Source organism: Mustela erminea, chromosome 3 (assembly GCF_009829155.1).
Source record: "Mustela erminea isolate mMusErm1 chromosome 3, mMusErm1.Pri, whole genome shotgun sequence".
NCBI lineage: Eukaryota > Metazoa > Chordata > Mammalia > Carnivora > Mustelidae > Mustela > Mustela erminea.
In genome coordinates, this window is record NC_045616.1 from 61678245 (window position 1) to 61706065 (window position 27821).

Sequence of the window (27821 nt, forward strand, 5' to 3'; positions counted from 1 at the left end):
TCTTTAAATCAGGACTTGGTGAACTCAACAGTGGTTTTAATCATATAAATTACGTTACAAATAATAGTAAACACTCAATGCACACTTCATTCAACAATGTTAATAATTTAAAATGGATTTTTCTGTAGGCATTTGCTGTGTTTCAAAAGCAACATAGTGTCATCTGAAAAATCCAGGAAGAAAACCTTAATTTTGAGCTTCTAGAAGAGCCTGCTTCCACTAGGTGTGGTATAGCAGAGGACATTTGTATTTAAGATTTTCATAAATTGAGGAAGGATTTGTAAACAGATTTATAGATACATTATGTTTGCTGATATATTGACCACTGTGGACTAACTGCTCTTCATAAGGATTTACATATGGAGCACAGTTTTTTTTATTCTTTTTTTTTTCTTTTAATTTTTTTTTTTTTAATCTATTTGACAGGCAGAGATCACAAGCAGGCAGAGAGGCAGGCAGAGAGAGAGGGGGAGGCAGGCTCCCTGCCAAGCAGAGAGCCCAACATGGGGCTCGATCCCAGGACCCTGGGATCACGACCCGAGCGAAAGGCAGAGGCTTTAACCCACTGAGCCACCCAGGTGCCCCCAGTTTTTTGATTCTTAAAATAATGATGGTTAAATGCTTTTTTAAATAGGTACTTGTATGACTATTTATATCACTCTTGCCCCTCTCTCACTTTTATGTCCTCTGTTGTTTTCCAACATCTAGTAAGAAATAGTATGACACAGTATTTGAGTTTATTTCTTCCAGGTCCTTCTCAATCAGGCTTATTTTCCCAGATATGTAACTCCTGACTTCAGTTATTTTTTTCTTTGCCCTGTTCTTTTAATCACCAGTAATGTATTAAAAAAATAGCCATATAGCTAGAATAAAAGCTGTAAGTTACCAGAATGGAGAATAAATGTGTTCTCTTTCTAAATAAAATTCTGCAGAGAATGTCACAGATTATCAGAGAATCTGTTTTATTTTAATATTTATATATTGATCATCTTTCAGTAAAGTCACTATTTTATAGGTAGGGATTAACTCTTCATTGAATCTTCTGTTTTCATTGTTGTTTAAAAGTACTAGCCACTTAACTACATTATCATTGACTATATACGCAGATGTAAAAAGGGGAAATTTTTTGTTTAAAAATCCTTTCCAGGGTGCTTAGGTGGCTCTGTCAGTTAAGCATCTAACATCTGGTTTCAGTGAAGGTCATGATCTCAAGAGTCCTGGGATTGAGCCCCACCTCCAGCCCCATGCTCAGTGACGGCTATCTGCTTGAGTATTCTTTCCCTCTGCCCCTCGGCCTGCTCTTGCGCACATGCACTCTCTTTTTTTTTCTCTCTCTCTCTCTAATAAATAAAATAAATCTTTAAAAAATCCTTTCTACTCTCAGCTATGTTAAAATTCTCGCTTGTCACATGGTTGTGGTTTATAAGGTGATTTCTTAAATTCCTAGTCACCCTAGCACTTACATTCAAAAATACTATCCCGTATCTAATTACAGAACAATAAATATTTCTGTTAACTGCTATTGTTAACCTATAATTTATATAGTTGTCAGTTGCAGTTTTGTCTGTCTCATGAGACCTTTTCTTTAACCCAACCTATATGCTTTTCTCAGTTTACTTTCCCTAGCTTAGCTATACTGTGGCCAGCCATTCATGTTTTTTTATTACATGTAATAAGAATTGCTTTGCCCAAAGCACTGCTTTATTCCTATTTGCCTGGAACGTTAATGTGGGTATTAGTTTCTTTACGTATGTTGTTCTCCTAGTAGAGAATATCAAGAAAGCGAAGTGCTGCAGTTTGTGGGTTCTTGACTTGTCTTCCTGTATTTCCTCCTCTTCTGAGCTAAATCCCCTCCTTAACCACTTCTTACTAACGTGGCTCTTTTCTCACGTGGATCCATTTTGCTCTGGCTTTAATGGATCTTTTGAACACATTTCTTGGATGCTTGGGTGTCATAGTTAGTTGAGTGTCCAGCTCTTGGTTTTGGCTGAGGTTACAATCTCAGGGTTGTAATCCCAGAGTTACGAGATTGAGCCCCGCCTTGGGCTCTGAGCTCTGTGGGGAGTCTGCTTGGGATTCTCTCTTGCCCTGTGCCCCCTTCCCCTGTGCTCTGGCACTCTCAAATAGATAAATACATCTTTTTTAAAAAAGTAATAACACATTCATACTGTCAGTCCCTACCAGACTTCTTACCTATTTGGTTGTCAAAATTGGCCTTTTCTAGATTAGGTCTAATTTTGGTTCTTGTAAACTAAGTAACTAGGTAGAAGACCCTAAGAGGCCAAAATAGCAGTCCGTCAAAGAGTTATTCTGTGCTGTCCTTTTCTTTTTTTTTTTTTTTTTTTTTTGTGCTGTCCTTTTCTTTTTGCGCTAGACAATATATTGCAACCTTCAAATTGCCCAAATTAATTTTAGTCCTCTGCTCATGACATCGCTCTTCTTTCCTACTCTCCTTATCCTAGTTAGAGATACAGAGGATTTTGCCCTCAACCAGTGAAAGTATTCTGGTTTTTTGTTCTTTTTAAAGCTAATCTGCCACAGAAACAATAAACAATGATAATCAAACATATCCCTCTTATTTCATCTGAGGCATGACTCCTCTCTTATCTTCCAGAAGTAATGTTAAAAGGACAAATTGGTACAATTTTCCCAATAAAGATTTACAATTATTACATATAATTGCAGTATTGTAAAAATTTTGTCTTTTTGAGAAGGATGCACATACATTTCTTGTGTGTGATTTACTTGAAACATGAGTTAACATTCACAATTGGATATTTCTTTTTCCTAAAAATGAAGGGGAAATTTTTTCTTAAGTATGTGGAAAATAATAGGAAGCCTCAGTTTAAAAGAGGAATTTTATCAAGTCTCTTTCACAAGACTGATTCTGCAAGGAACACCATATTTCTTTTATTGGTGATAAAAGTATTATTTAAAATAACTTCCAGTGGTACAAGAAAATATTATTGTCTGAGGTTTATCAGTGGTGCTCCGTTTTTATGCTTGTTTTGTATTTTGTTGTAAATTTACAGGAAGTTGCAGTAAATATTAAGGGAGGTCACATACATCCCTCACTAGTCCTCCTACAATTTTAATATCTTATATAATTATAATTATAATGTCCAGACCATGAAATTGACTTGGTACACCACAGAGCTTATTTATATTTCTCTAGTTAAACATATACTCATTTGTGAGTATCTGTATATACATTTGTGTGTTTATGAATATAGTCCCATATACAATTCTGTCACATGTAGAATGTGTAAATACGACAGTTAAGATGGAAAATCTTTCCACACAAAACTGTCTTGTGCTTCCTCTTTGTAGCCCCTGTCTTCTCCATCCCTGAGTTCTAAGTAATTAATATTCTTTGAAGAATTATACAGTATGTAACCTTTTGAAATTGGCTTTTCCACTTAGCATAATTCCCTTGAGCTCCACTTAAGTCACTGAGTGGATTATCCTTGTTCCTTATTATTGCTGAGTAGTGTTCCATGGTATGGATGTATCCACTGAAGAACATTTGGATTATTTCTGGTTTGGGGCTCTTAAAAAAAAGCTTCTGTGAACATTCATAGACAATTTTTGCATGAACATAAGATTTCATTCTACTGGGATAAAATCCCAAGAAATTGCTCTGTTTTATTAGTAAATTTTTTTGTCTTAAGAGAAACTACCAAACTCTTTTCCAGAGTGACTATTATTTCACATTCCCATCAGTGATGTGTGAGTGTTTTGATTTCTCCACATCCTCACTGGCCTTTGATGTTACCGCTATTTTTTATTTTAGCATTTGATCATCACCTGCATGATAGATGTATAGTGATACCTCATTGTGCTTTTAATTTTGATTTTCCTAATGGCAGTAATGTTGAGTATCTTCTCATTTGCTTATTTATGTCTGTATATCCTCTTCAGTGAAATGTCTGTTCATGTCTTCTGCTCCCTTTTTATTTTTTTATTTATTTTATTTTTTTAAAGATTTTATTTATTTATTTGACAGAGAGAGATCACAAGTAGACAGAGAGGCAGGCAGAGAGAGAGGGAGGGAAGCAGGCTCCCTGCTGAGCAGAGAGCCCGATGCGGGCCTCGATCCCAGGACCCTGAGATCATGACCTGAGCCGAAGGCAGCGGCTTAACCCATTGAGCCACCCAGGCGCCCTTCTGCTCCCTTTTTAAAAGTTTTTTATTTATGTAAGTAATTTCCACACCCAGAGTGGGGCTTTAACTCATGGCCCCCAAATCAAGAGCCACACGCTTTCTACTGAGCCAGCCGGGCACCCCTAAGATTTTATTTTTTTAAGTAATCTCTGCACCCAAAATGGGGTTTGAAATCACAATGCTGAGATCAAGAGGTGGCATGCAATACTGATTGAGCCGTCTTCTGCCCACTTTTTAATGGGATCCTTTGTTTCTCTACTTCTGAGTTTTGAGAGTTTTTTGTATAGTCCGGATAAATGCCTTTTGCTGGATATGTGGTTTGCAAATATTTTCGCTTAGTCACTGCCTCTTAACAGTGTCTTTCACTGAGCAATAGTTTTTAATTTTGAGAACATCTCATTTATGGCTAATATTTCCTTTTGTGAATTATACTTTTGATCTCAAGTCTAAGGCCTCTGCCTAATCCTCGGTCCCAAAGATTTTCTGTTTTTTGTTGTTGTTGTTGTTTGTTTGTTTGTTTGTTTTGTTTTGTTTTTCTAAAATATCTGTGGTTTTATGTTTTACATTTAAGGCTTTGATCAGTCTTGAGTTAATTTTTGTTTAAGGGGTGGGGTTTAGTTTGAAATTAATCAATTTATCTTTTTGCCTATAGAAGCCTAGTTCCTTCAGCAGTGTTTGTTGAAAAGGTCAAAAACCCTTTGGACATCTTTGTGGGTCTAATTTTTGTTTCTCCCTTTTGATCCATTAACCTGTATGTATTCATTTACCAGTACCACACTGTATTGATTACTGTAGCTATAGAGAAAGATTTAATTGTGAAAGTGAGTTCTCTCATTTTCTTTTTTTTCTTTTATTGTTTTAGATGTTCTACTTCCTTTGCCTTTCCATAAAACATTTTAAAATTAAGCTTGTCTATGTCTATAAAACACCTTGCTAAGATTTTGATAGGAATTGCATTAAACCTGTACAACCGGGGTTGTCTGGGTGACTGACTCAGTGGGTTAAGCCTCTGCCTTTAGCTCAGATCATGATCTCAGGGTCCTGGGATCAAGCTCAGCATCAGGCTCTCTGCTCAGCAGGGAACCTGCTTCTCCCTCTCTTTCTGCCTGCCTCTCTGCCTACTTGTGATCACTCTCTGTCAAATAATTGAATAAAATCTTAAAAAAAAAAAATACACCTATATAACTGTTTGGGGGCACCTGCGTGGCTCAGTTGGTTAAGCATCTGAATCTTTTTTTTTTTTTTTTAATATTTTATTTATTTATTTGACAGAGATCACAAGGAGGCAGAGAGGCAGGCAGAGAGAGAAGAGGAAGCAGGCTCCCTACAGAGCAGAGAGCCCGATGTGGGGCTCGATGCCAGGACCCTGGAATCATAACCTGAGCCGAAGGCAGAGGCTTTAAACCACTGAGCCACCCAGGCGCCCCGTAAGCATCTGAATCTTGATCTCAGCTCAGGTCTTGATTTCAGAGTCATGAGTTCAAGCCCCATGTTGGGCTCCACAACTGGGCATGGAGCATACTTTAAAAAAAAACATTGATGTCATTACTATGTGAGGTCTTCCAGTCAATGAACATGTTAATTAACTCTTTCCAATTTATTTAGGTCTGACTTCTTTCATCAACATTTTGTAATTTTCAACATACTAATCCTGTATGTTTTGTTAGTTTTATACCTGAGTATTTCATTTTCTTTGAAAATGTTGTAAATGGTATTGTTTTTAGTTTTGGTTTCCACATACATATTTTGCTGTTAGATATGGAAGTGCATTTAGTTTTTTCTGTGTTGACCTTGTAACCTTGACTTGTTGAACTCTCTAATTCTAAAAGTTTTTTTGTAGATTCCTTCTGGTCTTCTACATAGATAAGCATATCATTTGTTAAACAGAGATAGATTCTTTCTTTTCAACCTGCATGTCTTCTTTTTCTTACCTGATTGTTCTGGCTAAGGCTTACAGTACTCTCTTGAATAGGAGTGGTGAGAGTGGACATCTCACCTATTTCTTTTTTTTTTTTTTTTTTTTTTTTCCTTTCATCTCACCTATTTCTAATCTTAAGGAGATAGCATTCAGTCATCTACCATTAAGTATAATGTTAGCTGTACATTTTGGTAAATAGTGTTTCTCAAGTTGAGGAAGTTCTTTATTCCTCGGTTGCTGAGTGTTTTTGTCATGAATGGGTATTTTGGGTTTTGTTACATGCTTTTTTTCCTGTCTCATTTGATAAGACCATATAAATTTTCTTCTTTGGCCTACTAATATTGTGGGATTATACGAACTGATTTTTAAATGTTGAACCAGTCTTATATTATACCTGCTTAATCTTGATTGTGGTGTGTAATTCTTTTCGTATGTTGCTGGAGTCAATTTACTAATACCTTGCTGAGGATTTTTGCATCTAATTTTATGGTCTGCAGTTTTCTTTTTTTATACTGTCTTTGTCTGGTTCTGGTATCAGGTTAATGCTCCTCTCATAAAATTAATTGGAAAATGTTCCCTCTTCTCTTTCTTAAAGGATTTGTGTGAAATTAGTTTCCATTCCTTAAATATTTGATAAAATTGTCCAGTGGAACTATTGAGGCTTGGAGAGTTCTGTTTTATGATCTTTTTAATTATAATTCAATTCCTTTCATGATTGTAGAACTACCCAGGTTATCATTTGAGTTTTGGTGCTTTGTAGTTTTGAAGGAATTGGTTCATTTCTTCTAAGTGGCAAATCCATGAGCATTATGAACAGTATTATAGACTTTTTAGTGGGTTTTTTTTTTCCTTACAATTTGCTAGTATTTTGTTGGAAATTTTTGAATCCATGTTCATCAAGGATATTGGTGTGTAACTTTTCTTTTTGGTGGGGACTCTGCTTTTGGAATCAAGGTGATACTGCCTTTATAGAATGAGTTTTGAAGTATTCCTTCCATTTCTATTTTTTGGAATAGTTTCAGAAGACTAGATATTAATTCTAATTTAAATGTTTGGTAGAATTCCACTGGGAAGCCATCTGACCCTGGACTCTTGTTTGTAGGGAGAGTTTTGATTACTGCTTCAATATCCTTGCTGGTTATGGGTCTGCTCAGGTTTTCTCTTTCTTCCTGCTTCTTTTTTGGTAGTTCATGCATCTCTAGGAATGCATCCATTTTTTCTAGATTGCCCGATTTTTTGGCATATAGTTACTCATAATATGTTCTCTTAATTCCTTGTATTCCTTCAGTGTTGGTTTTGATCTCTCCTCTTTCATTCATGATTTTTTTTTATTTGGGTCCTTTTTTCTTTTTGATAAGTCTGGCCAGGGGTTTATCATTCTTACTAATTCTTTCAAAGATCAGCTCCTAGTTTTGTTGGTCAGTTCTACTGTTCTTCTGGTTTCTGTTTCATTTATTTCTTTAGGCTTTATTTGCTGATCTTTCTCCAGCTGCTCTAGGTGTAAGGTTAGGTCATGTATTTGAAACTATTCTTCTTGAGGAAGGCCTGTGTTTGGCTGTATACTTCCCTCTTAATGTCTGCCTTTGCTGCGTTCCAAAGGTTTTAGACTTTCAATTTATTTTCATTTTTATTTGCTTCTCTGTATTTTTTTTTAATTTCTTCTTTAATTTCCTGGTTAGCCCATTCATTCTTTAGTAGGATGTTCTTTAACCTACGTGCAGTCTTCCCTTATTTTTTCTTGTGGTTGACTTCATTTTAATAGCATTATGGTCTGAAAATATACATAATATACATAGTATGCTTCTCTTTCTCTATTCGTTGAGGGCCTTATTGTGATCCAATATGTGACCTATCCTGGAGAGTGTGCCATGTGCACTAAAAACGAATGTGTTTTCTGCTGCCTTAGGATGAAATGTTCTGAATATATCTGTTAAGTCCCATCTGGTTCAGTGTATGATTCAGAGCCATTGTTTCCTTGTTGATCTTCTGCTAGATAATCAGTCCCTTACTGTGAGTGGGGTTAAAGTCCCCTACTCTTAATGTGTTATTATCAGTGAGCTTCTTTAAGTTTGTTTATTAACTGATTTATGTATTTGGCTGCTCCCAGGTTGGGGCATAAATATTTAGAATTTTTAGATCTTATTGAATAGACCCCTTTATTATGATATAGTGCCCTTCTTCATCTCTTAGTACACTTTTTCATTTAAAATCTAGTTAGTCTGATATAAATATGACTACTCCTGCTTTCTTTTGACATCCAATAGCATGATAGATGGTCCTCCTCCCCCTCACGTTCAATTTGGAGGTGTCTTTAGGTCTACAGTGAGTCTCTTGTAAACAGCATATTGATGGGTCTTGGTTTTTTTATCCATTCTGATACCCTGTGTGTTTTGATTAGAGCATTTAGGCCATTTACATTCAAAGTAATTAGTGAGAGATACAAATTTAGTGCCATTGTATTACCTGTAAAGTTGCTATTCCTGTAGATTGTCTCTTTTCCTTTCCAGTCTTTGTTGATTGTGGGCCCTCTTTCCTGCTCAAAGGTCTGCTTTAATATTTCTTGTGGTGCTAGTTTAGTGTTCATAAACTCCTTTAGTTTTTGCTTGTTTTGGAAACCCTTTAACTCTCTTATTCTGAATGACAGCCTTGCTGGATAAAGTATGTTTGGCTGCATATGTTTCCCATTCAGCACATTGACTGTATCATGCCACTGTCTTCTGGCCTGCCAAATTCTGTGGACAGATCTGCTGCTACCCTTATGTCTACTCTTGTAGCTTAAAGACCTTTTATCCCTAGCTGCTGTCGAATTCTCTCTTTGTATTTTGCAGGTTTCACTATGATATGTCTTGGTGTTGACTTGTTTTTATTGATTGTGAGGGGAGTTCTTTGTGCCTTTGGACTTGAATATCCATTTCCTTCCACTTATTAGGGAAATTTTCAGCTATAATTTTTTCAAATAAATCTGCTCTTTTTTTTCCCACTCTTCCTCTTCTGGGATTCTTATGATATGGATATTATTGTGCTTTGTGGAATCACTGGGCTCCCTAAGTCTCTTTGTGATCTACTAGTTTTCTGTCTTCTTTTCAGCTTCTTTGTTTTCCAAAATTTTGTCTTCTGTATCACCTTTTTGTTCCTCTGATTCTTCCATCCTCTTTGTGATTGCATCCAGTCTATTTTGCATCTCAGGAAAGCATTTTTTATTTTGGCCTAACCGTTTTTTGGCTCTTTTATCTCTGCAGCAACGGTTTCTGTGGTGTTTCCTATGCTTTTTTCAACCCCATAATATTCTTGTGATTCTTTTTTTTTTTTAAATATTTATTTATTTATTTGACAGACAGATCACAAATAGGCAGAGAGGCAGGAAGAGAGAGAGAGAGAGGAGGAAGCCGGCTCCCTGCTAAGCAGAGAGCTTGATGTGGGGCTCGATCCCAGAACCTTGGGATCATGACCTGAGCCGAAGGCAGAGGCTTTAACCCACTGAGCCACCCAGGTGCCCCTATTCTTATGATTCTTGTTCTGAATTCTTGTTCGTATATATTGCTTATATCTGTTTGGAGTAAATCCCCGGCCATGGTTTCTTCTTGATCTTTCTTTTCCAGAAATTTCCTCCATCTTGTCATTTTGTCTAGGTTTCTGCTTTTGCATGTTATGAAAGCTTGTTATTTTCCTGCTTTTGAGAGTAGTAGTATATTAAGAAGGAGTCCTACACTGTCTAGGGCCTGGTGCTTCAGGGAGTGTCTCTGGTGTATGCTCTGTGCAGTCTGCTGTGGTGTTTTGGCTGCTTTTCCCAAGGTCAGTCCTTTGCAGGGTTCCTCCTTGTTTGTGGTGGGGAGTGCTTGGACCTTTAACTAAGTGTGCTTTGATTTGTTTGTTTAAAATAAGCCTGCCACGTTCTCTCCCTCTAATTATGCACATTGCTCTTTTAATCATCAGATCGAATTCCTAGGTATTCAAAATTATTTGATGTTGATCTAGCTGTGATCGGGGGTGAAGCTGTGTTCAAGCCCAGACTCCCCCTACTGCTTCACCATCTTAACTCAAGTTTCTGTTGTTTTCCTTTAATGCTTGCAAGATCTGTAAAGATAAGATCTTTTTTTGTTACTGATTTAGTGATTTGTGCCTTCTGACTTCAGTGTTACTAGTAATTTATTAGTTTTTTAAAAACTCATCTCTTTGTTTCATGGATATTTTTATTCTAAAATTTTTTATTCATTTCTAATCTTATTTTTATTATTCCCTTCTGCTTGTTTTGGGTTTATTTGCTCTTCTTTTTCTCAGTTTCTGAAATAAGAACCTTAGTTTTTTGGTTTTTGGGTTTTTAAGGGATTTTATTTATTTGGACAGAGAACAGTGAGAGAGGGAACACAAGCAGGGGGCAGTAGGAAAGGGAGAAACAGGCTTCCCACTGAGCAGAGAGCCGGATGCAGGCTTGATCCCAGGACTCTAGGATCATCACTTGAGCTGAAGACAAGACCACTTAACGACTGAGCCACCCAGTGCCCCAGAACTTAGATGTTTAAATTGAGGTCTTTGCTCTTTCCTAACATAAACATTTACTGCTATAAATTTCCCTCTCAGCACTGCTTTAACTGAATCCTTTAACATTTGACATGCTATACTTTAATTCTCATTTATCTCTGTATTTCTCTTCTTGTTTTGAGACTTCCTTGTTGATTCATGGGTTATTTACAAGTATGTTTAATTTTCTAAGTGATTTGAAGATTTTCCTGCCATATTTTTGTTACGATTTCTAACTTTTTTTAATTAGTCGTACATGCACTAGGTATTACTTCAGTTCTTTTATTTAATATTTAAATTTGCTGAGATTTTTGTTCTGTTGTTGTTATTTGACCCAGACTATGGTATACTGTAATCAATGTTTTTTTTTTTTTTTAAGATTTATTTATTTGAGAGAGTATGCATGTAAGATGGGGGAGGGGCAGAGAGAGAATCTTTCAAGCAGACTCTGCACTGAGCATGGAGCCTAACACAGGGCTCAGTCCCACAGCCCATGAGGTCATGACCTGAGCTGAAACCAAGAGTCAGAAGCTTAACTAACTGACCCACCCAGGTGCCTCTGTAAGGAAGGTTTCATAGGTGCTTAAAAAGTATTTCTTTTCCTTTCTTAGGCAGAGTGTCCTATAAATGTCAATTAGATCTTATTGGTTGATGGCATTATTCAGTCCTTTTATAACTTTGCTGACTTTTTTGGTCTAATACTTCTACCACTTGTACTAAGTAAAGTATTGAAATCCCCAGCTATATGTGTAGTTTTATCTCTCTCCTTTCCAGTTTTATCTGTTTTTATGTTATATATTTTGAAGTTCCTCTTATGTAGTACATCCACATTTAGGGGATCACCATGTTTTTTTCTTGGTGAATTGATCATTGTATTATTATGTAACATTCCTCTTGGTCTCTAATTTATTTATTTTTTTGCTCTGAAGTCTGTCCAGTATTAATATAGTCACTCTTTCGTTTAAATGTTTGCATGATACATCTTTTTTCATCCTTTATTTTCACCTGTTTCATTTTGTTCAAAGTGGTTTTCTTGTAAGCAGCATATAGTTGAGTCCAGTCTATGAATCTCTTAGAAGTGGATTTAAACAACAACAACAACAAAAAAAGTGGATTTAAACCATTTATACTTAAAGTTAATTATGACATCTTAGGGTTTAGGGGGCCCAGACTACTTTTTAATCATTGAGCAATAACCTTAGTCATTCAGCAATAACCACAAAAACACAAGTCAAATTCCTTCCTTCCTTTCTCTTTTCTTCCTTCCTTCCTTCTTATCTTTCTATATTCCTTCTTTCCATCCTTCAGAGGTTCTCACAGCATGACAACCAGGTCCTGAGAGAAACATACCCATAACCTAAGCATTTCAAAAGGCCCATGTGGAAACAAAAAGCCTTCTAAAGACTTAGCCTCAGGTCTTAAGTTCTAGAAAGCCACTTCAGCCACATTCTGTTGGTCACAGGTGCAACCCAAATGTAGTGTGGGAGGTGACTATGCAAGAACGGGATCATTGGAAGCCTTCTTAGAGTCTGGCTACACTATCACTGATATGCTAGAGTTGAAATCAGAGTCATGGGTTATAACTCAGACCCTATCAACTAGCTAGTCACTCCGAGACTCAGCTTTCTTGTTTATAAATTGAGGAGCCTGTAGTAGATGACCACTTAGGTCCCTTCTGACTCTATGATTCTTCATTTCTTTCTCAGTCAGAGTATCTTCATATCTTTTTTCCCTTGCTTTACTGAGATTCAGTTGACAGTCTAAAATTGTATATATTTAAGTTATCAAATTGTATGATTTGATGAATGTGTACTTTGTGAATATTGACTATAACCAAGCTACTTGACATATCCATTGCCTTACACAGTTACCATTTTCCCTCTGTCTCTCCCTTTCTTCAGTTGGATTTTTAACCTGTTTATTAGTATATTAACCATTTGACCTTTGTATGAAAGTAGACTTAACCATTATTACAGTAATCTCTGAACAACTCTAAAGCTCAGTTTGTCAAGCTAATGCAGTTACCATTGGTTCCAGAGGTAGCCGATATCCAATATTAGAGTGCCTATGGATTTATAGCCAGCCCTGGGTGAATGGATCATTAAAGAAGTTAGAAATCATATCTCAATTGAGCAATAGCAGAACAACTTAACATTGCCCAGATTATTTCACAGAGCTCTTCTTTCTGAAAAAAATGAAAATCTGCCAATTAGGGCTTTTCCCTTCCAACTTATATACATTTGATTATAAAGATAATTGATCAGATTTTAGTTTAGTAATTTATTTATTGTTCTAGTTTGAGCTTGCTAATAAGCCTTCCCAGACTTCCATTTTACCTGAATAACTTTCCCCCCAAAATATCCTAACTTGTTTTAAGAACAGTAACACGTGAGTAGAACCACATCCTGCTGTGTTACCTAAGGTTCCTTGTACCTCCCAATCTGTGCCAAGATCCTGACTTAAACTCAGTCTTGTCATAGTCAGCATTATAATAAACTGAGAGTTTATTGAGATATTTTCTTTTATTTAAGAATTTATTTGTTTGATGAGAGAGAGATAGCGAGAGAGAGAACACAAGCAGGGGGAGTGGGAGAAGGGGAAGCAGGCTTTCTGCTGAGCAGGGAGCAGGATGTGGGGCTTGTTTCCAGGACCCTGACCTAAGGCAGATGCCTAACGACTGAACCACCCTATTCAGATATTTTAAAGAGAGGCTCCATTCATCTGAGTGACTCCTTCCCAAGGAGAACACTTTGAAAGATAATACTCATTTACTTTAGTTCAGTTATTTTGAGGGGTTTCTTTACTATATAATCACACCTTATATATGGTTTTTTAAAATTATTTCTAGCACTTGTAATTCATTGTTATGAGGTAAAGTATACGGTTTATGGCCTTGATAGAGATGTGGTTTATGGATTCCACATCATAGCCAAGATTATACTATATGCCTTTGGCTTCCAGTGGCATAGACTTCTTGAAGCTATCAAGTGTTTATTTTCATATTCATGCTCCTATACTGGAGGACAAAAACTGCCCTTTTACTCATCTTTGCATCCCCTGTACCGGGCATCCTGTAGATCTATAGTAAGCTTATTGAATGAATTGGGGATGGTACGTGGGAGAGACTGATCTTTGACCCTATTTACATCATAGTCCTGTTTTGATAGATTAAATGAGGATTCTTGCTCCATAATAATAGAATAATAATGAAAGAATTATAAAGTTCATTTCATTGACAGTACTAAAACTTTTCAAAAAACTTTCTCGAAGTATCCATTTTGACTTAGCTTTTGATCTTACTCTCTATTCATTTCATCTTATTTAATCCCTTTAAGTTACTCTCAAGGGTGGTCCAAATGGACCACATTTCACTGGATATGAATCAGGTATCCAGTGAAATGTCTATCAGTGATTTTTTCACACATATTCATACTAACCAGATAGATAAAAATAATTTAGTCACAGTGATTAAATATCTAGGTATAGTATTGATTAGCAGTGAAGTAAAGTCATGATCCTATGTCTTGAGTTTTCAGCCAGCGTCTTGTTAGTAAAAGAAGTTAAACAGTAGGTTTTCACCTGAGAAAACAGATGTGGATAGAGAGCATCCTTGTTTATTATGATTCTGATTTTTGTTTATAGTGCGTGTTATGACAAAACTATTAGGGAAAGGGAGAAGATACTGGGACTTACTAAAGTTTCTATTAAAATGTAGTATGATTGGGGTGCCTGGGTGGCTCAGTGGGTTAAAGCCTCTGCCTTCGGCTCTGGTCATGATTCTAGGGTCCTGGGATCGAGCCCCACATCGGGCTCTCTGCTCAGCAGGGAGCCTGCTTTCTCCTCTCTCTCTGCCTGCCTTTCTGCCTACTTGTGATTTCTGTCAAATAAATAACTAAAATCTTTAAAAATAACAATAATAATAATAATAATAATAAAATGTAGTATGATTACCACTGTTATGTCTTTCCTTTTTATTTTTATATGAGCTAGCTAATAAAGCTTATTAGTAAAATTAGTAAAAGTTTGGAATTTGTACCCTTTTAACCAAAGGTAGCTGCCCAAACATCATTTTTTGTAGATAAATGTTTAAATGATTTTTATGTCTCTGAGAATAGTTTAAGGAGATAAAGCTTCTTGCCATCTTAGGAAAAAGACGTATTTGAGGAACATCTGACACTAATTTATTTACCCTCCTACTGATTGGTTTCTCAGTGATTGCTTTGATTTTTTTCTTTATAGTTCAGCTTTGAATGATACATGTTATATCCAGAAATACCCTCCAGAATAAATATTCTTGGGTTTAATTCTGTTGTGTCTGTCTTCAGGAGGAATAGGCAGAAGTTAGATTCAGAGGGGTGCCAGGTTGGTAATTTGGCTCAAAGTGCATGGGGAGAATAATCTCTCTCCTAAAATGAAGCACAAGGATAAGTAATAACTTTTTATGCATGATAAGCATCAAAAATATGAACCTGCTGGTCTTTGCTTTTCCTTTTTCTTTACCTCTGTCTTTCAGTAAGAACCTCCTGCAGTGTGCACACGATGTGATCAATAACTCAATAACTTTTTTCATGCAGTAATTATCTCCATGTGATATTATCTGAACACTGTTTTTCTTTATTACTCAGAAGATGCAGGAGATATTTATATAACCAGCTGATCCCATTTTAAATAAAGGTGCTTTGTGACAGCAGGAAAAATAGTTTATTTTAAATAGCCTTTTTAAATAAATGCTCTATGAAAAGCTTTTCCAGTTAATTTTCACTTAGCATGAAAAGGTGATTACCAAATGATTTAAAACTTGTACTTTGAATATTTTACAGTATGATAGTCATTCTTTCTAACTTCTAATCATAATTTAAGTTAAAATATTGAGCTATTTTTTAAAAAATATAAAACTATTTAACATACCTATAATTTTTTCCTGATTCTTCTGACCTGTTTTAGATAGCTACAGAACTGTGAGCTAAACACGTAAGTTCTACTATCTCTGCTTGTCTCACAGAGATTTTCATTATAGGCAGAGATCCTGCAAGAGTCCCGGATGATGATCCCAGATTGCCAGCGCAGGTTGGAAGCAGCATATACCGATCTTCTGCAGTTATTAGTAAGTAAATTCTTCTCAGTGTTCTGTTTAAACATTCTTTCAGTGTAATACATGGAAGGCCAAAATCTTAAGTATTCAATGCTGTAAACTAGTTTGGGACATATTTTGTTCACTTGACCTGTGTGCCAGTATATTTTAAAATAATTAGTAGAGATTAAATTGTATTTTAATTAGCCTCCAGTAGAAGTACTATAACCAACATGTTTATTCTGTTTATTCTGTTTATTTAAATATATTTGAGTTATTATGGTAGATATTTAGAGCACTAACATTGTCCAGCAGTATCTTGAAATATTTAGTATTCATACATAAAGATCTTTTTTTTGGCACATTAAAGATAAGTAGACTATTTAAAATTTCAGAAGATCCAGATGCTTCAAATGGATCTGGGCCCTTACGAAAAGGATCTGGAATCCTTTTAGAGTCAAACCTTATTCAGTTTGAGAGGAAAAAACACCTTGTAATATAATATAGACAGTGCTTTCCTTTTAACTTGGAGCAGGATAACACTGTTACCATCCTTGCTAGTGTTAAGTGCCTTGTGATACAGTGGCAGAATCATTTTATAAAAGATTCTAAAAACAATTAAAAGTTCTCCTATTTCTTAACTGAGATAACTGCATGATACTATATTCAAGGCAGTTGTTTTCACTGTTTGGTGATAAATTTGATGAATTCTGATATTTCCTTTACTAATCTCATTTTGTGTTTCTGTTTCTTGAGCTAATATTAACTAGCTACTAGCTGTCTCGTGATTCATAGTTATGCCTTCTACAACAAAAATCTTGTGAGGCTTTCTCAGGATGATTATATGTATTTTTTGAAAAAGAATGACATTTGTTTTCCCACCAAAATTATATTAGGACTAAATCTGTAAGAAAAAAACAGAGATACGTTCACATTTTACTTCAATTTTGACACAGAACTCCGTTTTTATCTATAGGAACCTTTCAAAGTCAGGGTAACTTTCCTTAACAGCCAAAAATAAAACTGTGGTTTTGAAATAAAAGGTAGATGAAAGCAGGAAATAATTACTATATTAAAATACTGAGACAGAAGCACCATTTTTATTTCCTGACAACTTAAATGCTTTTTTCTTTCATGAATCTAGTAGCTGAAAAAGTAATAGAAATTGCTTGAAAAGAATAATTCTGTCTTTGAATGATATACTTGTGTGTATGGATGTAGTCAACACTATTTCTACCCTCAAAGAGCTTTAGTTAGTAACAGAGAACAGAGACATGTTTAGGTGTAATATAGAGGTTTTAAGAAATTTTTGCCTGTAGTCTGAGTTAAGCAAATTCTCCTTTTGCTTTAAATTTTCCTATTAAAGGATCACACAGGGGCACCTAGGTGGCTCAGTCCATTAAGCGTTTGCCTTCGGCTCGGGTAATGGTCCCAGGGTTCTGGGATCAAGCCCTGCATCGGGCTTCCTGCTCTGCGGGAAGCCTTTTCCTCTCTCTTCTACTTCCCTAGCTTGTGTTCCCTCTCTCACTGTCTCTCTCTCTCTGTCAAATAAATAAATAAATAAATCTTTGAAAAAAAAGAAGAAGAAGAAGAAGAAACACACATACTTTATTCTCTCTGCTCTGTAACTGTACATCTTCAGCTTTTATTGACCCAACACAAATAACTGGTCATAGCTTTACTTATTTAAGTAAAAATCAAACAAAAGTTCATATGCAGAATAACTTAGATGATACTGTTTCATTTATCTCTTCACATAATATTTTAGTAGGAGTTTTATGTATAAAGTATCAAGGAAAAACTCAGTCTTTGGATATCAAAAAATAAAAGATGTTAGCATTTTGTTTCCTTGTAGTAAAATGCATAATACTCATTAATAAGCAGACAGTTTGGTTTTCTAATTCAAAGATTATACTTATCTCTGGTGTGACACCACTACCCTTCTTTGTCGTTGTGAGTAGTTCAAGGATTATTGTCATCTGAATATTATCATATATGTGACACTTTAGAAAAGCATCATTTTTTAATTTTTAGTCCATTGATATTAATCCTTTTTGTATGATGACATGTTGACAAAATGAGAATACTTTTTTTTCATTTTTCTGAGGTTTTCATGTATGTATTTAATGCTAATAGCAAATTAAATACCTGTTTATCACTGACCCTGTTTATCACTTACTCTGTGAGGATGCTGTACAGTGAAACAACAAAACCTGTTACTTCTCTTACCAATAAAAAACAAAACTATGGGAAATCTGTGAAATTATACAATATTTAGATGAGGTTTGGAATCCTTTTTGTGTTAATTTTTGAGCCTTTATGTTGATGGTTTGTAATATTAAGTAAATAATAGCACTGAAGTTTGAGAAGGATAAATCTCATTTTATTATATTTCATTTCAGGAGGGTGAAAAAGACTTGGAAGAAACTGAGGAATATAAGGAAGCACGTTTAGTATTGGATTCAGTGAAGTTAGAAGCCTGAAGTTTTTCTGTACAGGATGTTTTTTGCATTAAATCCTGGGATCCATTCCACAATTCATTATTTTTGACCACTGCTGTATGTTCAAATAGTATGAGAATGTGATTCTTTTTATGCAGTTGCATATATTTTTCTTTGCCTAATTTAACGTGTCAAATAAATGAGTTCGTCTAAAATTGTTTATTTCATACTTTACAAAATATTTTTAATTAACCTTTTATCATGAAATCATAGACATTTTTGACAGAGAATTAAAATCTGTTAGGTTCTCTTTGAAGTCTAGGTATTTTGCTTCATAAGTGTGGATTGAGTTAAAAATAGGATACCTTTATTTTTAGATAAAAAGCCAAATTTTGAACAGTTTATTCTGAATAGGGTACAACTCCCTCAAAAGAAAGGAAGAACATGTCTGTGCATAAAGCCTCACATACTTATCCCTTTACAGTGAAAGTCTAACATTTCCATCACTGTTAACTAATGGAAACATTTAAATCTCTTTCCAGAAAGATAGATTTATACAAAAAACATCAATTATTTAGATCTCCATGTAAGATTCTTATGAACAAAGAATTGAATTGTATTTTAAAGGAATAATAATGGTATATTGGCAAATGTTTAACAGACATTCAGAATGGAAAGGGAGTCTCTTACCTCTGTGGTATAGGTACTCCTGCTGTGACTAATTTCAGGCTACCGACATGACATCATTGAACACAAGGTTGGGAAGATTTGAGCCAGCTCCAGCATCCACTGTCATAGCCAAACCTGGATAATCCTGACTGACTGGAAAAGATTATCATTTTATCACGAAGTATTTTTCCAGTACAGTTGTAAACCAATTAATTACCTAATCATTTGAGTTTATTTTCTTAAAAATACATGACAACTCATTTAGTTTTCTCCTGTTTCTTGAAAATGTGTATAAACCTTTATATCATCAGCCTACCCTGAGCAGTGATGTAATGAACTAAAATACTAATAATAGCATTTAAACTTTAAAAGCCATAATTGAAAAAATAACAAAATCTGAATTTTTGCTGCTATAAGATACATACTTGTAGGGTAATTGGTTTGATTTTGAAAGTCACCAATGATTACCAGAAACCATAACATCTATTGAATCTGTCAGAAAGATCAGAGAAGAGAAAAATAATACTATTCTTTCCTGCTGTTATTTCTAAAGGGTATGCTGTTGTAAAGCACAGAATCCATCATTTTTTAAATCTTTATACATGTAGAAAATTACTTAATAACATAAATCAGAAGCATTTCTAAATTGAAATGTCATCATCTTAAAATATTACATGCCATTTTTAAAGTACATGAGGTGGGGAGAGGAAGAGTAAGGAAATAAAAACACAATTACAATGTAAAACTTTCTACTAAGGCTTTCTCTTAATATTAGAGATTTGAGCAGGAGAATTAAACCTCTAGATTATTTTGTGGTTGGTGTTAAGTCCCAAGAATAGTTTGGCTTCTTGGTGGTGGGTGAGATGGCATATTTAGTTTTCCAAGTAAGATAGCATTTAAAGAAAGTATTTTACCATTTTTTTAAGTGTAAAAAATTTCATTTCAACCTTCTGCCAAATACATAAATAACATATATTCAAAGCAAAAAATATTGGTCCCTCCAGAAAAAAGTAATTCTGAAAGGGAAGTTTTATAGCTACAACCCAAGTCTTGGTTGCTGAAAAAAAATTATTTTCTTGCCACAAAGCCTAGGAAGTAGAAATTAACAAGGTAGATGAAAATAATACACCTTTAGAGAATTGCTGTCTCAATTACAGATTTCATACTAGATCTCTCTCCAGACATTGATGAGACGCAGCAAGAAGCTTCATATTCTGTGAAGGCTTATTCCTGGAAGTTTTTGACACATTCCACTTACGTGTTCATGGCCATCAAGAGGCACAGTAAGTTAAGAACAGTTGTAATTCATGCAGTATTAGCTTGTTTTTAAGCTTTCGGTTAAAAACTTACATCTGTAAGATAATAGGTAGAAATTTCCAAAAGTAAGGTATCCTTTTTCTCTGTCCAGTACCTGATCCCCAACCAACATATAGCAGTTGCTCAGTAAACATTTGTAGAGTAAGTGAAAAGCAAGAGGTGAAAACCTCTGGAGTGCGGGAAAGAACGCCATGAAGGGTACCGTCACCCCATAAACACACTTAATCATACAGCGCTTTTCAAACTATTTTTACCGCAGACCTCAATAAGAAACATGTTTTTCATTGTGACCCAGTACATACTTATGGAGGTCTATATATACATAAAACAATAAGTATCTTTAATATGTACAATTTCTCAGTTGTTTTTTATTCTGTTTCATTTTTTTAACAATGATTATGACCACCTGCTATTGAATTGTGAATAACACTACTCTAATACAATTATATAAAATGCTTCTACTTAAGAATTGTCTCTTTGTCTTCCTTTCTCTTCATTTATGATAAACAGTAACTGTTTATCCTATATATAAATAAATAATAGCTTATAACATATATAAACTTAGGTCTCAGAGTAGTTGTGTCTGAAAATGTGCAGTTACACACATTGCAGGTATAAAGTGTCATTGTAACTTGTAATCATTTAATATTTGTTAGGTGCCCTTAATCCTTGCACATACTAATTAATGGCTTTCATCAAGTAAATAGGCAAAACAAAGACAAGTGACAGAATCGAGTTGTAAACCTAACTTTTCTGTATTTTTCTGCATAGCAAAGGGCACATAATTTCTAAGGAGGTAAGAATGTGCATAGGGTAAGGAAATAGAAATACAACATGTGAATGAGTTAAAAGTAACCAAATCCAGTGAATGCCAGAGAGCATTTCCAAGTTCTAGCATTTTCATCTGGACATTCTTGGCTAATGAAGATTCAATCCTAGTAAATGAAAATATTCCCCCAAAGTCCTGGACAGGAGCTTTGTGGCTGTGCTTTTGGGACATTCACATTTCAGGTGAGTGTTAGCATTTCAAGAATTAAGCTGCCCTGTATCATATTTTGTACCATATCATACTTTGTACTATATTTTGTACCATAAGTTATGTAAATATTGCCTTGGGAAGGAATGGAACTTGTGGCAAGTTTAAAAAAAAAAAAAACCTGCTAAAATTAGCGTGTATTTATATTATGAGTAATGAAAATTGGTTAAAACAATATATTTTAATGTTCATTCAACATTTTTTGATTTTCTGGTCAGGAACATTCAAGCCCAATATTTAAAAATCGTCTCTATGCCTCTACCTGTGCACTGAATCACTTCCAAATTGAGCAGTCAAACCTGGTTAATCTAAATTACTTTGCAAACTTCATTACATTACTTGGCTTTTTAAAAATCCTATCAAATTTAATAAGGACATATCCTACAGCTGGTTATCACTTAAATCTTATTATTTGGTCATTTAGATAAACCAACGACAGATTAATCCTTTCTTTGACTAGAAGTTAGGGCCTTTAAATGTCAGTGTAAACTTGACATGTATATGAGCAAGAGCTGTGCAGCATTTGACATTAAAGGGTTAATCAGATAATTTAGTCCTTGAGACTCTTTTGAGTGCTTTTAGCTGGAAAGAAATTGAATGGTTGAGAAATGGTGCACTATGAAACAAGTTATAAGTATTAGTGTACTTGAAATTTTCAAGAGTGCTTCATAAAAATCTATATTGCACTCCACTATTCGTCTTATTGCTCTTATAATATGAGAGGCATTTGTTCATGTATTGGACTGTTGCACTGAAGGTATAATTAATTTATGAGACAGTAGATCAAACCTTATATTTTGTTTCTTGCTTTTTGTTGACTGCTAGATAGTTGACAAGTTTCTTTTAGTGTCTTGGGAATATATGTCACAAGACAGTATTACTTTTAATGCACAAAGAGCCCTTTCAAATTAATAAAGAGTCCCCAGTATAAAAAATTGATAAAGGATAGAAACACACAATTCATAAAAAGAGAAATACAAACAGCTAGGTTTTTCAAAAATATTTCACTTCAGTAATAATCAAATTCAAATCTCAAAAATAATGAAGCATATTTTTAAAACATGAATACCTGTTGGCTCAGTGTGATAAAGTATTGGCCAGTGAGACTAGAAAGAGGATGAAATGAGAAAGAGTGAAAAAGATGCATCCTTTTCACTATATGCAGTTGATAAGATATGTACAAGGTAGATGCAAGAGTCACCTGTAAGATAATTAGGAGGAGTGAGGTTCTTAAAGTGGAGAGCTTCAAAAGTAATATATAGGATTTTTATGGATTGAATTTTGTCTCCCCAAAAGATATATTGAAATCTTAACCCCCAGTACTAAGACTATGACCTCATTTAGCAAGAGGGTCCTCGGGGTGCCTGGGTGGCTCAGTCCTTAAGCGTCTGCCTTCAGCTCAGGTCATGACCCCAGGACCTGGGATTGAGCCCCGAGTCAGGCTCCTTGCTCAGCAGGGAGCCTGTTTCTCCATCTTCCACTCCTCCTGCTAGTGTTCACTCTCTCGCTGTGTCTATCAAATAAATAAAATCTTTTTTTTTTAAGTTTTTTTTTTTTAAGATTTTATTTATTTATTTGATAGAGAGAAATCACAAGTAGATGGAGAGGCAGGCAGAGAGAGAGAGAGGGAAGCAGGCTCCCTGCTAAGCAGAGAGCCCGATGCGGGACTCGATCCCAGGACCCTGAGATCATGACCTGAGCCGAAGGCAGCGGCTTAACCCACCGAGCCACCCAGGCGCCCCTAAATAAAATCTTTTAAAAAAAGAGAAAAAGGGTCCTCACTGATTGTAATTAGTTAAGGTGAGGTCATACTAGAATAAGGTAGGCCCTTAATCTACGACTGGTGTCCTAAAACAATGTGAAGACACAGAAGGCCATATTACTACATAGGTAGAGATTAGAATTATGCAAGCCAAGAAACCCAATGTGACACTAGAAGCTACAAGAAAGGCATGGAGCAGATTCTGCCTTTGATCTGATTTCAGACTTTGAGCCTCCAAAACTGAGAAAATGGATTTTTTTTTGTTATAAGCCATCAAGTTTGTGATACTTTGTTACACTACATTGCTAAAAGACTAATACGTAGAACCCCAGCTTTTCTACATGCCAGCAATAACCAAATTTAATGGGAAAATAAATCCCTACTGAGTCACAGAAGACAACATTTTAAAAAAACGGCTTGTACTATATATGGAAAATTAATGGCAAAACATGGTTTCCTTTTATGTCAACTTGTAAATTTAGTAAAGTAAAATACAACAGGGCTGGGACGCCTGGGTGGCTCAGTGGGTTAAAGCCTCTGCCTTTGGCTCAGGTCATGATCTCAGGGTCCGGGATCGAGCCCCACATCGGGCTCTCTGCTCAGCAGGGAGCCTGCTTCTCTCTCTCCCTCTGCCTTTCTGCCTGCTTGTGATCTCTCTCTCTGCCAAATAAATAAACAAAATCTTAAAAAAAAAAAACACAACAGGGCTGGGTGGAGGAGAATTTTAAGAAATGATTATAAAATCCAATTAGACTGGGATGGGGATATGAAGAATAACAATGAGGGAAAACTAATTTTGCTCACTATTAAAACTTTGTCAAGTTGCAGTGATTAAATGTATGGTAAAAGAATAGAAGATCAGAGGCACCTGGGTGGCTCAGAGGGTTAAAGCCTCTGCCTTTTGCTCGGGTCATAATCCAAGGGTCCTGGGATTGAACCCCACATCGGGCTCTCTGCTCAGCAGGGAACCTGCTTTCCTCTCTGTCTCTCTGCCTGCCTCTCTGCCTACTTGTGATCTCTGTCTATCAAATAAATAAATAAAATCTTTAAAAAAAAGAATAGAAGATCAAAGAGAATAGAACTCAGGAGTGAACCCAAATATATACTTATGGGAATTCAGTATATGATGAAGGACATTTCAGACCCTTGGGAGAAAGAGATTATTCAATAAATCATACTGGGATAACTGGGTAATCGGGGAGGTGGATAAAGCTGGATCTCTGTTTCATCTCTCACACCAAAATAAGTGAAAAAAAAGATTGAAAGGTAGAAGAAAAGAAAACATTGGTGAAACTAACAGATTAATGAATTTTCAATTGATAATATGCAGTGAGTGTATAGGGAAATAGAAAATGTAATGCACTTAGTGAAAATATTTTAAAGATGGAAATTCTCCACAAATTAATACTAAGTCCAATACCACAATTATCGAAATTGTATATTTAGGGGAAAACATCAAGTATCCAAGAAAATCTTGAAAACAGGGAATTAGGAAGAGGATAAATGTAGGAGATAATGTAGAAATGTAGGATAAATGCAGTTGGATATTGAAACAGGATCCCTGGACACTGTACACAGCCAGTTCCCTCTTTGCCATGGTTGTCCTAGGAGCTCTGGCGACCACCACCACCATTACCACCGAGAAAGTGCAACATCATCATCCTTGCTCTACAACACCAGTTCTGATTGCAATGTCTAGGATGAGTTGTTTCTGATTGGTGAAGCCAAGGCTTAGGCTTGTACCCTCCCTTTGGCAAGTGGGGCAAAGAAAACAAGCATTTGATGTTTTTCAGCATCTATCATGCAAGACTCTTCCCTTACAACCCTTGTGGGTAGATGGAGATGGTATTCAGATCTTAAGAATCAATAAAAGACATGGATGGTAAGAGTTTTAAGACCAGCATAGAGTTACCTGGGACACTTCATGGACGAGATGGAGGGTGAGACTTGAAGGATGGTGGGATAGAAGGAAGGAAGGTGAGCAGTGGCGACAGTACCTCTTACTGCTGTATATCTAAGAAGTTACTGGTCCATGTGGAGTGGTGGGCTTCCTGGGCTGAAGAGTCATGGAGAAAGCTAAAGTAAACAGGTGGTCAGGCTAGGTTTTGAATGCTCTTGGAAGCCAAGCAGGATGCTTGGACTTTACTGACCCAGGCCCTGTGGAGACTCATAGGTTCTAGACCAGCAGAGTGAGACCTTGTCCCTCATGTCTAAGGGTATTTCATTCATTTATTAAAACTTTGTTGTGCAAGATAATAGGAATAGAATGGTGAACAAGAAGAGGCATACTCCCTAACCTCAGGCGACTTCCAGTGTGGCAAGAAAGGCAAACAGCAGACAAGCAAATACAATATAGCAGGAGAGACAGAGTAAGGAAGGCCTAGGGACTGTAGGTACACAGAGATGGAAGCATTCCGTGTGAACTATGAGTGATGGAGGAGGCTTCCTCAGGAAAATGAGATTTAAATTGAGAAATATTCCAGGCCAAAGAAACAGTAAACCATGTGGGTCCTCACACTGTAAAGCTGCCCTCCCCAGAGTTGCATAAATGAGACAGATTGTTAGTGCTGGGTTTGAGAATATGCGCTATGTAGAGAGAGACTCCATGTGGTTTCTACAAGCCCTACGCTACCCTGTGAGCTACAAGAATACGGACCATCGGCTTAACCTAGGCTGGAACCTCCACAGATGTAGACACAGGGTGATGACAGCACAGCCTCAGATGATGTGTCCTGGCAGCTTATATAGATCTCACACACAGGAAGTGTAACTGTCAGTCAGGACCCTACTAAAACCAAGTAGTTCAAAGGGATTTTAAGAGCAATTCCAAAGAGAATTGAATGTAGGAATTGTTTTGTAAATGATGGAAGAGCTGAACATCAAATAGGAAATGGTAACAGGAAAGGAAGGAAGGAAGGCGGGGGGGGGGGGGGGTAGGGAAAAAAGAAGGAAAGAAAGGAAGGGAGGAAAAAATAGGAAATAGGAAATGGTGAAGCAATCAGAGATCAAAAACTGCAGGAAACTGCTGCCACCCCAGGCCAGAAGAACAAAGGGAAGAGAAAGTGTTGCTGAGCTGCAGGGCCAGGAGTTGCCTGCAGAAGCGAAAAGTGCAGTGCAATGGGGTTGGCTTGTGAGAACTGAAGCGGGCTCCTGCGAGGTGGGCTTGTTCCAGGTGCACTGGGAAAAGGGATGGGGGTCTGTCATGAAAGTGATGGGGCTGAGCTAAAGGATTTGACACTGCAGAAAATTGACATTTGTTAGGTTATCTCAGGGAGAAAGACAGCACTTGACATCCCTTCTGCTCCTTTTAAAGGCAAATGATTTTCTGAGGAGTTACCTGAGTCTGGAAGGTGCAGTGGACACAAGACAAAATTGAGGAAAGTAATCTATCATGGTCTTTGCCTGATTCGAACATTCACTTTGGAGAGCTTTTCCTGCTGCAGGACCTACTCCCCAAATTCCAAAGTGTGTAGATCTCCAAGCAGGTTGCTGACAGCACCCACAGGTGAGCAGATTCCCAAGGAAAAGAGTGAAGCTCATACAAGTGTTTGGCCCCCCTCCCTGAGAAATATAGCTGTCAGCGCCACAGTCTCCCTTCCTGATATAAGGAGACATAAACAGAGCCTTCTCTAAGTACTCTGATGGGCGACCTCCTTTTTAAGCATTTAGAGTATAAGGATCCCAGTCATTGGAACTTAGCCTTTGCTTGGCTCTGGGATGTCTGTGGCCTACTTAGCAGAGACTTTACTCAGCTTTGCAGGACAGCTAGCACCATTGTCCTGATTCTTCTACTCTCCACTCCCTTCAATTAATTCCAGACCCTCCACCCCCTCTAGACCCCTGGCAGAACATAATTTAGTCCTCAGGTTGATTCCGGTTGGGAGTTGTTCTCTTCTGAATATCCACTTTTTACATCGACTTCCGCAAAGAGAGTGATGGTCATCCCACAGGTGGTAAGAAAACTATGATTCAGAGGAAAAACTGTAGTTTTTGTTAGCAGAAAGGCTATATTAAAATGAAATTATTACTTTGTTTATAAATATACAAGGAAGTTAGCAAACCCTTGGGTAAGGAAATAGTTGAGCCTATAGACAAAATAAAAGAGAAGCAGTAGCCATAGTAATTTGTAACAAGAACAGACTTGGAATCCATTCTTCATTCATGACACAGCTATTCATTCAGTACCTACTATATGTCAGGTACTGTGCTAGGCTCTGGGAATACATAGTTGAGAAGTTCATGATCCCATAACTTATGCTTATATTTCAGTGGACCAAGTGCTGTGATAAAGGTCATTGTGATATTGTGATTTATAATAAGAAATAGATATTTGGTCTGTACTGTTTCTGGTACAGAGTTCCTGAAACCCTTGGAATTTCCTAAGTGATAAGCGTGTCAGGGAAATACACATCAAAACCACAATGAGATACCTCCTCACACCAGGCAGAATGGCTAAAATTAACCAGTCAGGAAACAACAGGTGTTGGCAAGTATGTGGAAAAAAGGGAACCCTCTTACACTGTTGATGGGAATGAAAGCTGGTGTAGCCACTCTGGAAAACAGTATGGAGGATTCTCAAAAAGTTAAAAATAGAACTACCCTATGAACCAGCAATTGCACTACTAGGAGTTTATCCAAAGGATACAAACATAGTGATTCAAAGGGGCACATGCACCCCAATGTTCATAGCAGCTATGTCCACCATAGCCAAAATAGGGATAGAACCCAGATGTCCATCGACTGATGAATGGATATAGAAGATGTAGATAAAGAAGATGTGGGGGGGGGGTGTAATGGAATATTACTCAGCCATCCAAAAGAATGAAATCTTGCCATTTGCAATGATGTGGATGGAACTAGAGTGTATTACACTAAGCAAAATAAGTCAGTCAGAGAACAACAAATACCAAATTATTTTACTCGTG

At 36.4% G+C, this 27821-nt stretch overlaps 1 protein-coding gene across 2 annotated transcripts in view; it reads left to right on the forward strand.

The window, feature by feature from the left end:
- TBCA (tubulin folding cofactor A) overlaps positions 1-19902 on the forward strand; it is an 81386-nt gene extending 61484 nt beyond the window's left edge. For both annotated transcript variants that reach the window (XM_032335891.1, XM_032335890.1), the window contains 2 exons: positions 15618-15704; positions 18074-19902. In XM_032335891.1, coding sequence (XP_032191782.1) covers positions 15618-15704; positions 18074-18154 — 168 coding nt within the window. In that variant the 3' untranslated portion in view covers positions 18155-19902. The remainder of the gene's footprint in view (positions 1-15617; positions 15705-18073) is intronic.
- The last annotated feature ends 7919 nt before the right edge of the window (positions 19903-27821 follow it).